General features: G+C 45.1%; 1 protein-coding gene across 2 annotated transcripts in view; it reads right to left on the bottom strand.

The window, feature by feature from the left end:
- GGT7 (gamma-glutamyltransferase 7) overlaps positions 1 to 14,216 on the bottom strand; it is a 48,385-nt gene that overhangs the window by 10,149 nt on the left and 24,020 nt on the right. For both annotated transcript variants that reach the window (XM_072112168.1, XM_072112167.1), the window contains exons 2-8: positions 13,924 to 14,150; positions 13,101 to 13,252; positions 11,450 to 11,564; positions 9,461 to 9,528; positions 7,649 to 7,722; positions 6,256 to 6,449; positions 4,610 to 4,697 (exon numbers count right to left, since the gene is read on the bottom strand). In XM_072112168.1, the coding sequence (XP_071968269.1) occupies positions 4,610 to 4,697; positions 6,256 to 6,449; positions 7,649 to 7,722; positions 9,461 to 9,528; positions 11,450 to 11,564; positions 13,101 to 13,252; positions 13,924 to 14,150 (918 nt within the window). The remainder of the gene's footprint in view (positions 1 to 4,609; positions 4,698 to 6,255; positions 6,450 to 7,648; positions 7,723 to 9,460; positions 9,529 to 11,449; positions 11,565 to 13,100; positions 13,253 to 13,923; positions 14,151 to 14,216) is intronic.

Here is a 14,216-nt window from a genome sequence, read left to right as displayed (position 1 = left end):
TCTACCATCACCATAGACAGGGGGCATCCTCTATACCTAGAGGAGAGGAGGTTCTATCATCACCATAGGCAAAGGGCATCCTCTACACCTAGAGCAGAGGCAGTTCTACCATCACCATAGACAGGAGGCATCCTCTACACCTAGAGCAGAGGAGGTTCTACCATCACCATAGACAGGGGGCATCCTCTACACCTAGAGGAGAGGGGGTAGTACCATCACTATAGACAGGAGGCATCCTCTACACCTAGAGGAGAGGCAGTTCTACCATCACCATAGACAGGGGGCATCCTCTACACCTAGAGGAGAGGCAGCTCTACCATCACCATAGACAGGGGACATCCTCTACACCTAGAGGAGAGGAGGTTCTACCCTCACCATAGACAGGGGGCATCCTCTACACCTAGAGGAGAGGGGGTTCTACCATAACCATAGGCAGGGGGCTTCCTCTACACCTAGAGGAGAGGTGGTTCTACCATCACCATAGACAGGGGGCATCCTCTACACCTAGAGGAGATGAGGTTCTACCATCACCATAGACAGGGGGCATCCTCTACACCTAGAGGAGAGGCGATTTTACCATCACCATAGACAGGGGGCATCCTCTACACCTAGAGGAGAGGAGGTTCTACCATCACCATAGACAGGGGGCATCCTCTACACCTAGAGGAGAGGCAGCTCTACCATCACCATAGACAGGGGACATCCTCTACACCTAGAGGATAGACTGTTCTACCATCACCATAGACAGGGGACATCCTCTACACCTAGAGGAGATGAGGTTCTACCATCACCATAGACAGGGGGCATCCTCTACACCTAGAGGAGAGGTGGTTCTACCATCACCATAGACAGGGGGCATCCTCTACACCTAGAGGAGAGGAGGTTCTACCATCACTATAGACAGGGGGCATCCTCTACACCTAGAGGATAGACTGTTCTACCATCACCATAGACAGGGGAATCCTCTACACCTAGAGGAGAGGTGGTTCTACCATCACCATAGACAGGGGGCATCCTCTACACCTAGAGGAGAGGCAGTTCTACCATCACCATAGACCGGGGGCATCCTCTACACCTAGAGGATAGACTGTTCTACCATCACCATAGACAGGGGACATCCTCTACACCTAGAGGAAAGGAGGTTCTACCATTGCCATAGACCGGGGGCATCCTCTACACCTAGAGGAGAGGCAGTTCTACCATCACCATAGACCGGGGGCATCCTCTACACCTAGAGGATAGACTGTTCTACCATCACCATAGACAGGGGACATCCTCTACACCTAGAGGATAGACTGTTCTACCATCACCATAGACAGGGGATATCCTCTACACCTAGAGGATAGACTGTTCTACCATCACCATAGACAGGGGACATCCTCTACACCTAGAGGAGAGGTGATTCTACCATCACCATAGACAGGGGGCATCCTCTACACCTAGAGGAGAGGCAGTTCTACCATCACCATAGACCGGGGGCATCCTCTACACCTAGAGGAGAGGCGGCTCTACCATCACTATAGACAGGAGGCATCCTCTACACCTAGAGGAGAGGCGGCTCTACCATCACTATAGACAGGGGGCATCCTCTACACCTAGAGGAGAGGCAGTTCTATCATCACCATAGACAGGGGACATCCACTACACCTAGAGGATAGACTGTTCTACCATCACCATAGACAGGGGGCATCCTCTACACCTAGAGGATAGACTGTTCTACCATCACCATAGACAGGGGACATCCTCTACACCTAGAGGAGAGGCTGTTCTACCATCACCATAGACAGGGGGCATCCTCTACACCTAGAGGAGAGGCAGTTCTATCATCACCATAGACAGGGGACATCCTCTACACCTAGAGGAGAGGCGGCTCTACCATCACTATAGACAGGAGGCATCCTCTACACCTAGAGGAGAGGCGGCTCTACCATCACTATAGACAGGGGGCATCCTCTACACCTAGAGGAGAGGAGGTTCTACCATCACCATAAACAGGGGGCATCCTCTACACCTAGAGCAGAGGCAGTTCTATCATCGCCATAGACAGGGGACATCCTCTACACCTAGAGGAGAGGCGGCTCTACCATCACCATAGACAGGGGGCATCCTCTACACCTAGAGGATAGACTGTTCTACCATCACCATAGACAGGGGACATCCTCTACACCTAGAGGAGAGGCTGTTCTACCATCACCATAGACAGGGGGCATCCTCTACACCTAGAGGAGAGGCGGTTCTACCATCACCATAGACAGGGGGCATCCTATACACCTAGAGGATAGACTGTTCTACCATCACCATAGACAGGGGGCATCCTCTACAACTAGAGGAGAGGAGGTTCTACCATCACCATAGACAGGGGGCATCCTCTACACCTAGAGGAGAGGCAGTTCTACCATCACCATAGACAGGGGGCATCCTCTACACCTAGAGGAGAGGTGGTTCTACCATCACCATAGACAGGGAGCATCCTCTACACCTAGAGGAGAGGTGGTTCTACCATCACCATAGACAGGGAGCATCCTCTACACCTAGAGGAGAGGAGGTTCTACCATCACCATAGACAGAGGGCATCCTCTACACCAGTGATTTTCAACCAGTGTGCCGTGGAGGTTCTACCATCACCATAGACAGGGGGCATCCTCTATACCTAGAGGAGAGGAGGTTCTATCATCACCATAGGCAAAGGGCATCCTCTACACCTAGAGCAGAGGCAGTTCTACCATCACCATAGACAGGGGGCATCCTCTACACCTGGAGGAGAGGTGGTTCTACCATCACCATAGACAGGGGGCATCCTCTACACCTAGAGGAGAGGGGGTAGTACCATCACTATAGACAGGAGGCATCCTCTACACCTAGAGGAGAGGCAGTTCTACCATCACCATAGACAGGGGGCATCCTCTACACCTAGAGGAGAGGCAGCTCTACCATCACCATAGACAGGGGACATCCTCTACACCTAGAGGAGAGGAGGTTCTACCCTCACCATAGACAGGGGGCATCCTCTACACCTAGAGGAGAGGGGGTTCTACCATAACCATAGGCAGGGGGCTTCCTCTACACCTAGAGGAGAGGTGGTTCTACCATCACCATAGACCGGGGGCATCCTCTACACCTAGAGGAGATGAGGTTCTACCATCACCATAGACAGGGGGCATCCTCTACACCTAGAGGAGAGGCGATTTTACCATCACCATAGACAGGGGGCATCCTCTACACCTAGAGGAGAGGAGGTTCTACCATCACCATAGACAGGGGGCATCCTCTACACCTAGAGGAGAGGCAGCTCTACCATCACCATAGACAGGGGACATCCTCTACACCTAGAGGATAGACTGTTCTACCATCACCATAGACAGGGGACATCCTCTACACCTAGAGGAGATGAGGTTCTACCATCACCATAGACAGGGGGCATCCTCTACACCTAGAGGAGAGGTGGTTCTACCATCACCATAGACAGGGGGCATCCTCTACACATAGAGGAGAGGAGGTTCTACCATCACTATAGACAGGGGGCATCCTCTACACCTAGAGGATAGACTGTTCTACCATCACCATAGACAGGGGAATCCTCTACACCTAGAGGAGAGGTGGTTCTACCATCACCATAGACAGGGGGCATCCTCTACACCTAGAGGAGAGGCAGTTCTACCATCACCATAGACCGGGGGCATCCTCTACACCTAGAGGATAGACTGTTCTACCATCACCATAGACAGGGGACATCCTCTACACCTAGAGGAAAGGAGGTTCTACCATTGCCATAGACCGGGGGCATCCTCTACACCTAGAGGAGAGGCAGTTCTACCATCACCATAGACCGGGGGCATCCTCTACACCTAGAGGATAGACTGTTCTACCATCACCATAGACAGGGGACATCCTCTACACCTAGAGGATAGACTGTTCTACCATCACCATAGACAGGGGATATCCTCTACACCTAGAGGATAGACTGTTCTACCATCACCATAGACAGGGGACATCCTCTACACCTAGAGGAGAGGCTGTTCTACCATCACCATAGACAGGGGGCATCCTCTACACCTAGAGGAGAGGCGGTTCTACCATCACCATAGACAGGGGGCATCCTATACACCTAGAGGATAGACTGTTCTACCATCACCATAGACAGGGGGCATCCTCTACAACTAGAGGAGAGGAGGTTCTACCATCACCATAGACAGGGAGCATCCTCTACACCTAGAGGAGAGGAGGTTCTACCATCACCATAGACAGGGGCATCCTCTACACCTAGAGGCGATTCTGCCATCACCATAGACAGGGATTCTTTACTGTAAGACCAGTGAGACTCTGGAACTATTTGCCGCAGGAGGTTGTGATGGCTGATACTTCGCACATGTTGGAAATGGGCATGGATGCCTTTCTTAATACCAAATATATAATTTACTATGGGAAAAAATTTTTATAGGATGGACCGTCATAGTTTTCTAACCTTATACAATACCATGGTACCCTGGACCTCTATGATTCTATCAGTTCCGATAATTTCACCCCAAGTTGTGATTGAATTTGCACACATAATACAGGTAAAATTTTCCTTGATTCATGAGAAATGGTAGGTAGGTAGATAGGTACATACCTTGATATACAGTTTGGACTGGCTTTTCAACAGAAGCATTATAGTTAATAAAGTCTTCTTCTGACATCACTCCACCTTGTGCATTCACCTAAATGAGGATCAGAAACCAGAATTATAAAGGCTGAGACACAAACCATTTCTTTTGCTGATGGTTTTATATACAGCGTGTCTGGAGTTTGCTCCATTCCCATCCTCTATGCTGTGACTGTATATTTCTGTAAGTTACTGCCCTTTTGTAATGCTGTTTTTTTAACTAAAGCCAGAAGCACATCCAAGAAGTGAAAAAGCACAGTGAGGGGAAAATACTGAAAAAAAAAAAAAAGGGTAACGATTAAAGGGAACCTGTCAATGTAAACCAATATAATAAACCACTACCAGTATGCTGTCACGTATGTTGACACCTTGCTCATCATATATGACTTGTATATTTCATGACACTCTGAAGTGAGATGTTAATGGTGGGGAGTTTAGTACTAAACTGTCTGTATGCCAGGTAAGATGACAAAGTATATTTTCTGGGGATGTAAGGGAAACCATTTTAGTCTATCACAACTTCTGTGTCTGAGCTAGTCTAAGGCAGAGGATTATCTGGTGGGGCTTTCTCAATGTAGAGCAAAAATGTGAGAATGTTATTGGAAATTGCTTACCCATCTCACGTGGAGTAGCAGTCTGTTGTGACATGATATATTCAGGATATCTTAAGGTTACTAACATTACATGAGCGGGTATCCCACATCTCAAACAATTCTATCACCAGTAAGCTTCCCCTAAACCAGTGATTTTCAACCTTTTTTGAGCCGCGGCACACTTTTTATACTTAGAAAATCCTGGGGCACACCACCAACCAAAATAGCACAAAATGACACTAAAACAGTCATATTATACATATAGTTAATAATATAGATTCTAAATTTATTTTCCTCACTCATTGTGAAACCTGGGCCTGTTTCGATAAACACAAAAGGGATATCCTGGCAGGAATGGGGGAAAGACACACACGAAGCTCTTCCTCAACAGTTCTCAGTTTCTCCCTGTTTTTAGTATATGGTGCTGATTATTATGTGGCTCATATACTGCAAAATAAAGGGGTACAATGAGAAGTACTATGGCCATGAGGCCAGAGTACAAGTGCCAGCTCTTATACTCAGCATATGAGCTGGTACTTGTAGTACTCCAGCTTCATGACTATAGTATTTCTCATTGTTATATGCAGTATACTGCTGGAGTACTAAAAGTACCAGCTCATATGCTGAGTATTCTGCCAACAGTTCATATACTCAGGCAAAAGCTCATATAGTCAGCATTACTGGTGGGCATTACCTTGGCGGTGGGCAAATGCTAGAGTCTCTCCGCTCTCAGGATGGTGCGCCGGCCTCGGTGATGTCATTTTGTCGCGCTAGGTTCAAAGCTTGTGCATGTGTTATTGTACATCTCCTACATTGTAAGAAGCTGTGACTGTGCATCGCTGCACATTGTCGGGAAACAAAACACAGGGGGCACCATAGTTTGGGGAACTTTCCATGGGGCACACCCGACCATGTGTCGCGGCACACCCGACCATGTGTCGCGGCACACTAGTGTGCCACGGCACACTGGTTGAAAATCACTGCCCTAAACTAAGTGGGTGCCTTGTGGTTTAGTCTTACCTCGTTTACTATTTCCCGTGTTAAGTTGCTGGAATAAAAGGCATCTACCCCTCTTGTCGCTACATCATGCAAAATAGCTGCCAGGTCGAGCCTTCTGGCAAACGTTCCCGGGGTTAGAGGTAATCCATGTGGGAAGAAGACATCTTGAAAAGTATTTGATAGTTCATCCTCTTTCAAGTCACTTATGGCCTTAGCTGTTGAAATGAAGACAATTAAGGATTGGATTTAGTAATTTTCCTTTTCCACAGGAAACTAAAGGTCACCTGTGGATATATTTGGGTCAGTGATACTTCTTCATACTTGAGAGTCATGTTAAGGACTATAGGGATTTATCCAGTATATACTGATTTCAGGGCTCCCAATAGAGAGACCTCGATGGTCAGATTGTCTGAAGAGTCTTGAACCATCAAAGAACCTTGGTGATAATTTTGTCTTAATCTGCACAAAAAGAACTGTCTAAAATGCTGTGCAGCATATAAGATCAATGGAAATTGCTGAGCATGACCCTAGGGCAGTGATGGGGAACCTTTTAGAGACCGAGTGCCCAAACTACAACAAAGACCCGCTTATTTATCGCAAAGTGCCAACACAGAAATTTAATTTGTGATATATACTCCCTTCTCTGTCACAGTTTTCATTGATACCAGCACCTGAGGACACCAGAAAAGCAGAAAATAGTCCCAGGTACAGCTGTCACTTTAAAATAGCTCTGTGCACAGCAAGTCCTGGGCTGTCTGGGGCTGCAGGAAGATCCCTGGAGTCATCTCTGGTCATGGCCTGAGTGCCCACAGAAAGGGCTCTGAGTGCCACCTCTGGCACCAGTGCCATAGGTTCGCCATCACTGCCCTAGGGTATCTCCAGCACTCCCATTCATTTGGATGTCTATGAGAGTGATAAACAAAGCCAAGAGCTCAACAACTTCCAGGACTCCCATAGACATTGAATGAAGCGAAAGGATTTGGATTAATGAGAACCTGACCCTCGTTCTCATGTACTGTGGGGGTGAGTCTGGATGATCTATATCAGCCACAATAATCTTATTTATGAGCAAAAATCTGCAGAAGTCATAAAAAGTAGGGAGTTTATGCCAAGCTTGTTGAACCAGTTCTTCCTGGCACGGCATGTTGACAAAACCTTGGAATTTCATTTAATTAGTATGTATTTGGTTGGGTAAAGTAATATCTCTAAGCTTTCAGTAATATCAAGTGGAGACCAATGTTAAAGAGACAAGTGATAATGAATATGATAAATGTGATAAATAGACATCAGATCCCCTCTTTATTTTACTGGAGATCTACAAAATGGAGAATGTCTTAGAGAAAGTCTCTTCTTTAGGTTCAGGAAACATGGACTTCAGATATCTTGACTTTAATACAGTATTATAGTTCCTTACCCAAATCGTGCGTTGTGTTAAATCCTCCACTGGCAACTTTTTCCACCTTCAATATTATATCCAACCATGGCAGCCTGAAAAATATAACAAATCGCTATTAAAAGGGTATTCTGGGATCCAAAACTTGCGATTTCCCCCCACTGGCAACTTCTTCCCAGTACGTTCCAACCAAAATACACCATCCCCAAATAACTGTGAATCGGTGATGCCTGTATAAATGAATGTACATGTGTATGCTGTATGTGTATCTGCTGTATGTGTTGGTATCTGTTGTATGTGTGTATATATACTAAGCAGCGTCATACACTAAGAGGCGGAAGTATATCAATAATCACATACATGTAAAGTCACCGTCGGCAGCAAGTGCGCCGGCGTGGGGAAAGTGGCGCGTGAAGGTGGCGGATTGGGGCAAATAATCACAAGTGCTAGCAATAAGCTGGCATTTGCGATTACTTCAGGACCTCTGCCCCACATCAGGTCCTGATAAATATGCCCCTGTGTGTGTATACTGTATGAAAGTGTGTAGCGCTACTTAATCTGTGTACGCTATATAAATAAAGGAATTATTATTATTATTATAAAGTGTATATACTGCACAGCCTATATCCCCCCTTACGCCACCTCCACACCAAGTGGACATGCAAGGCAGTAATGGGGGGCACGGACAGTGGTAAAGTCGGCCAGCACACAAGCTATAGTCTGTGTCCATACAGACGAAGGTTATGGAGTAATTCTACTCCAGGCCAGACCTGCCCTGCCTGCAAAAGCTGCCGCCCCCTAGATTTAAAGGAAACCTTTTAGGAGAAATTGACGTAATAAACCACTACCAGTATGTTGTCAAGCAGCTGAACACCTACCAGATCTTTCTTTCATGCCCCAGTGTGGTGGCGGAGAGTTTAACACTGGAATTAAGCTCTCTCTTCACTATAAAGCCTCCTTCACTGTAATTGATTATTACAGAGGAGGAGGCATTCGGAGGCCCCCCCCCCACCTTGACTTTAGTGTTAAACTCTCCACCTCCTTAACTTTATACATCCAATTTACATCTCACTTCAAAGTTCATTTTCGGGATGATGTCACCACACTGGGCCATTGTCACCACCGCGGACGATGGCGTAAGCCAACACCTGGGGCTGGAATCTAAGTGCTACCCGGCTCTCACCCGGTGTGGTACCATGAAAGAAACAAAAACTACAAGGTGTTACGCTGCTTGATAATATTCTAGTTAAGGTTTATTAGGACAATTGCTGTTGACAGGTTCCCTTTTAAGCACATCTACCACCAGATTTACTGGTGGCAGACTGTCTACAGTGTCATGCTTATTACCTTAGGGGTTCCTGGCACTTGTTTTCATATTTTTTAGATGCTCCATGATCCAGAGAAAATAAGTTTATAAAAGTATGTAAATCAGCCAGAGGCGTTCTGGCCTGTGTCTCCGGAGCACCCTCCAGGTAACACTTTCCCTGCGCAGCAGGCTGGAGACTAGCCGGGTTTCCTTGTGCAGCTGCGCCGGCAAAGTGCTACTGCGCATGCACGAGACTTGCAGACAGCTGGGTGACGTCACCGGTTGTCTGCAGCTCTTGTGGGAGGCACTAGGGATGAATATAGGTAAGGGGCACGTCCATAATTTATGAGTGGCCAGAGCCAAAAGGCGCTCCATTGACGTAAATGAGTCTGAGTTCTGTCCCAGTACTGTCTAATGTAGATTAGGACTCCTGCACATCTAATTGTGCAACAGGCCTAATGATTATGTACAGATGGAACTAATGGATAGGCATTAGATAGATAGACTGACAGATACTTTGTACTTACTTTCCATACATGCTGTGAGCTTTTGCCAACCCTTTCAGCATTCCAGGAATAGCAACCAGAAGACCTGGCTAATAAAATAAGAGGCAGATGACACGTAAGAAAACAAGTACAGGCAGTCCCAGAGTTACGTACAAGATAGGTTCTGTAGGTTTGTTCTTAAGTTGAATTTGTATGTAAGTCCAAAAAATTTTTTTTGGTCTCTGTGACAATTGAATTTTTACATTTTTGGGTTGTCATAAGAAGCAGGATTAAGAATAAAGCTTCTTTGCAGACACCTTTAATAACTGCCGTTTATTGTAGCCTAAGGCCAAAGTACAGTAAATTACCAACATCCAGAGGTCCGTTTGTAACTAGGGGTGTTCTTAAGTAGGGGACCGCCTGTATTTAGTACTATGAAAGCATGTATGGTTATGAGATAGCTAACATATATACTGATTACATTACATTGCTGCCGACAGATTTTGTAATTTATATCTGGATCTTTTACCAACGCTGGATTCAGCCACACTGGATTTTTGGTTTCTTGCATTGTCACTTTACGTCAATCATTAGTACATTAAAAGTGAGGAAGTAAAAAAATAAAGAAGAGATACTGCAGCAGATTTATCAAAGCATAAAATTAAGTGCAAAGTTACAGCAGCCAATCTTAAGCTTTTTGCCCACAAGCAATTTGGCCCAACAAACACAGAGGGGCTCATTTACTAAGGGTCGCACACTGCACTTCCATCGGACTTTTGCACGACTTTGACAGGTATTAAACAGGTTTCTGCGCTGGGATTGTATTGCACACGATCGTTTTCTGTTGCAGCTGTGCTGCTTCTATGCAACACAAATGGGGGGGGGAGGCGTCGAGTGATCCCTCTGATTCAGACTGAGCGCGGGATTTAACTCTCAAACTGTGTCACAAGACAATGCACTTACATGCACCAGGAAGAAGAAGGTGAACTCTGTCGGACCTGAGCAGGGAAGCAACACATGCAGGATATCGGGCGCACGATCTTAGTGAATCGCGGCACAGTGCATTATCGTCACACAATGCACTTTGTGTGAACTCCTCCGGATGGGTAAGTAAATGTGCCCCAGAATCTAAAGTGAACTCTGTATGCCCGTTCGGTGCATGATTCTAGGTTCTGTCCAGTAGATCCCACAAATGTAAAGGGTGAGTTGTGGATAGGTTTTATAGGAGAAAGACCTGGTAAAAGATTCCTTTAAAGGGAAGTCACCACTTTTTTTTATAAATACCGCTAGAGCCCTATTAACTAAATGACAACCCCTTAAACTAAAAATAGTTTCACTCACGTCTCCATAAAATCAACTGTGTTATCTTATCTAGCATACAGTCAAACTCAGCCGGAGTTGGAGGGGACGTGTCCTGCTTGGTCAAGTTCAGAGGCTCCTCCCCATGCCCACCTCTCACCATTCAGCACTTCATGCCATGTGACCAGGGTGATGTCATCAAAGGTACTTTAGCCTCTAGTGTTTGCAAAATCTAAACCATGTATGTATCTGATCACAGGAAATCACAGAATGCCTCCTGGGAGGATGGGGAAGAGTAGAAGTCGTGGAGATGTGCTGTTATTTCATGTGATCAGATACATACATGGGGTAGATTTTTAAAATGTTAGTGGATAAGGACCTTAGATGACATCATCCTGGTCACATGAAGTGCTGAATGGTGAGAAGGAGGTATAGGGAGGAGAAATGAGTGAGGACAGGAAGCCACCCCCCTCTGACCTACTGGCTGTATTCCAGGTAAGATAAAAACTTGATTTTATGGGGATATGAAAAAAACTATTTTTATCTAAAAGAAAGGTGTCATTTACTTAATAAGGCTTTATGGTAACATGTCCCCAGCTGTATTTGTGAAAAATGCCGTGACATGCTGTTTAACATTGTTTTGCTTCCCCTGAAATTTACAAATGTATTCATTCATGCTTTTTATCCCTTACCTATTTCATATATAAACTTGGCCAATGAGTCATATCTTACCTTATGTTTCCAATACTGTAAAAAGTCATTATGTATTCCAGATGGTGCTGTCTCTCGAAAATCAATTACCTCTGTCAGGTTGTTTCTAATGTCATGGACCAGCATCACACCCCCTCTGGAACAAAAGGGTAAGAACATGTCACACATTAGGCAAGGATTTTTTTTTTTTTACAAAAACTTTAAGTGCAATAGTTCAGGATTATTTGGCCACTAGGTGGCACTGTTCAACTGCATTCTTAAAAAAGTGTTCTAGGCAAAATCCATTCATGACTTATTATATGGATAGGTCAATAATAGGTGATGGATTTGGGGTTCAACACCCCTCAGTGTGAAATTATGGATGAAGCCAGAAGCAGACAACTCTGTCTGTATTATGGCAATGAATGTTTTTCACTTGTAGCACTGTGGTTGGCAGTAAATTGGGTGTTAATGTGTTATATGAACTAAACACGCTGGCATTTCATGGGTGTTTATTCAGCTAAAATCCCAAATCTTCTATAAATGTCTCTATTGTGTTCAGGTAAATTGATCCTGATGTAAGGTGATAACCCGTAAAAGTGAGGTCTGGCTACTGGCAGGAGGTGTTTCATCTCTCAGTTCTCACAGCGACCTGATGTCTGAGCCAAGTTAGTTCCTGACCTTATTTACTCTCCCTTTTTAAAAAGATTGTCCTTAATTATGACAAAAAGTGCATTTTTTTACTAGAAACAGTGCTGCTTGTGTCCCCCTGTTAACAGTTTTGACCATGTATAACACATCGGTAGCAATCCTGGAGATCTGTGTGTGTTCTTAGTCTCAGTAGGACTGTGAAAAATGCATTTATATTCCAGGATAGTAGCTGGACTCGGAGCACCATGGTGCACTCTCTCTACGTAACACCAATGCCCCTATCCTCAGCTATAACAGTAATCTGATTAAATACTACAATGGATAATCAGGGTTTGGGACTTTGCAGCATTATAATGAAGCAATCTCACACACCACTGCACCAGAGTGATACAATTTCAGCTACAAAATGCATTTCAGCTAAATGCATTTTACACAGTCCTGTTGCTACTAACAACTATAACAAATGCATGGCTACATAGCTATCCAGTGTTGCTACAGAGTGCAGTTCTGTAGGGTCAAAACTGCTGAACAGCAATTGGGTGAGTTGGTAAATGAAAGTCCCCTAGAGGGCTCCATACCAAATAGATGAGAGGTTTACACATCCGAACTGAACTCTATTCACTTGTATAAGACATACTGGATGGACACAAGGGGGCAGATTTATCAAGTGTCTGAAAGTCAGAATATTTCCAATTGCCCATGGCAACCAATCACAGCTCCCCTTTAAAATATTCATGAGCACTGGTGAAATGAAAGCTGAGCTGTGATTGGTTGCCATGGCAACTGGAAATATTCTGACTTTCAGACTGCTTGATAAATCTGCCCCAAGATCTGCAACCGATTTGGGGCACTTCAGGGTACTATCAGTTTTCCGATCTTCCAATATGGAACCCCAATAATCACTTATTACCCCTGATACCGAAAATGTGACTAGTGAACTGCAATCCCAGAAATGACCCATGGCCATGGATAACATTGTTTCCAACTCATAACAAATAAAGTGCAGGTAATTACTTATTAGTTTATTCAGCAATCTACTTACCCTCCAATGCCTGAGGTATGTGGATTTACAATCCCAAGACACAGAGAAGTGGCGATGGCAGCATCCACAGAGCTCCCCCTATTCTCCAACACTTCAATACCCAAAGCTGTACAATGGGAAGCGTCACTCACTACTGCCCCTTGGTGAAAGATCTGTTGGGGTAAATATCAGGATATTTATGCACGCTTTGTTTTCATAATAAAACACATAAATTACGTAGTATGTGTATAAAATAGTAAACGCATGACGGAGAGCTTTCCCAAGGGTCGGGGGAACCGCTTTCTCACTGGCCACTACCACTGCCAACCGCTTCTCACTGGCCACAGAGCGAAAGGTGAACTTTCATCTAACTTTTCTTTTTATAGGAAAAAACAGCTTTATTATAAAAACGTAGGAATGGCACTTACCCCATTATCTTCAGCAATCCATTTATTTAGACATACTCACAAGGTATATAGGGATGTATTGTGCTTAGGGAGGGAGGAGAACAAAGTGCAGGACATCACATTACAGCAAGAATGAAGGCCATTTCGTGCCAAATCGCTTCCTCCGGTTCATATGAACACACATATGAACCCGGAGGAAGTGCTTCAGCAATTTAAGAGAGCTCTGGGAGGACTGGAACGCTACGGTGCCGACCTTACAGGTCATATAATGGCCAGAAACATTATTCTTCATGTACTCACAGCAGATTACTGATTTCAATAAAGTTTAATGAAAGGTGACCATAAAGAGTGAAACAAGTAATCAACAGTTTAATGTATTATTCCAAACAAAAGGGTAAAAACACCAATTCCTATGATCTAAGTCTCATCGTACTCACCTGTGGATCCCCAAAATATATTTGCATTATGAGAGCTATTGTGACACCCAGAGCAAAGGTGATGCAGGCGGTTATGATGACGGTAAGACCATCCTGTCGACAGCTGCAGTCCGAGCTGAAAGGGTCCCTGACCGTCTCTCTGAGGGGGGATGCGTCCTGGCTCCCCATCTCGGAGGATGAAGATGGCAGACGCTGCAGGCGGGCCGATTTAAGGAAGGCGTCTGGGTCTGTAAAGAAAAAATGAAGACAAATGTACATCAGAAAGCTGAAATATTTAAGAAAAGTTAATATTT

The sequence above is a fragment of the Engystomops pustulosus genome, chromosome 6 (assembly GCF_040894005.1).
Source record: "Engystomops pustulosus chromosome 6, aEngPut4.maternal, whole genome shotgun sequence".
Classification (NCBI taxonomy): domain Eukaryota; kingdom Metazoa; phylum Chordata; class Amphibia; order Anura; family Leptodactylidae; genus Engystomops; species Engystomops pustulosus.
The sequence above is the reverse complement of the archived record's forward strand: the minus strand, read 5'-3'. Positions and strand labels throughout refer to the sequence as shown.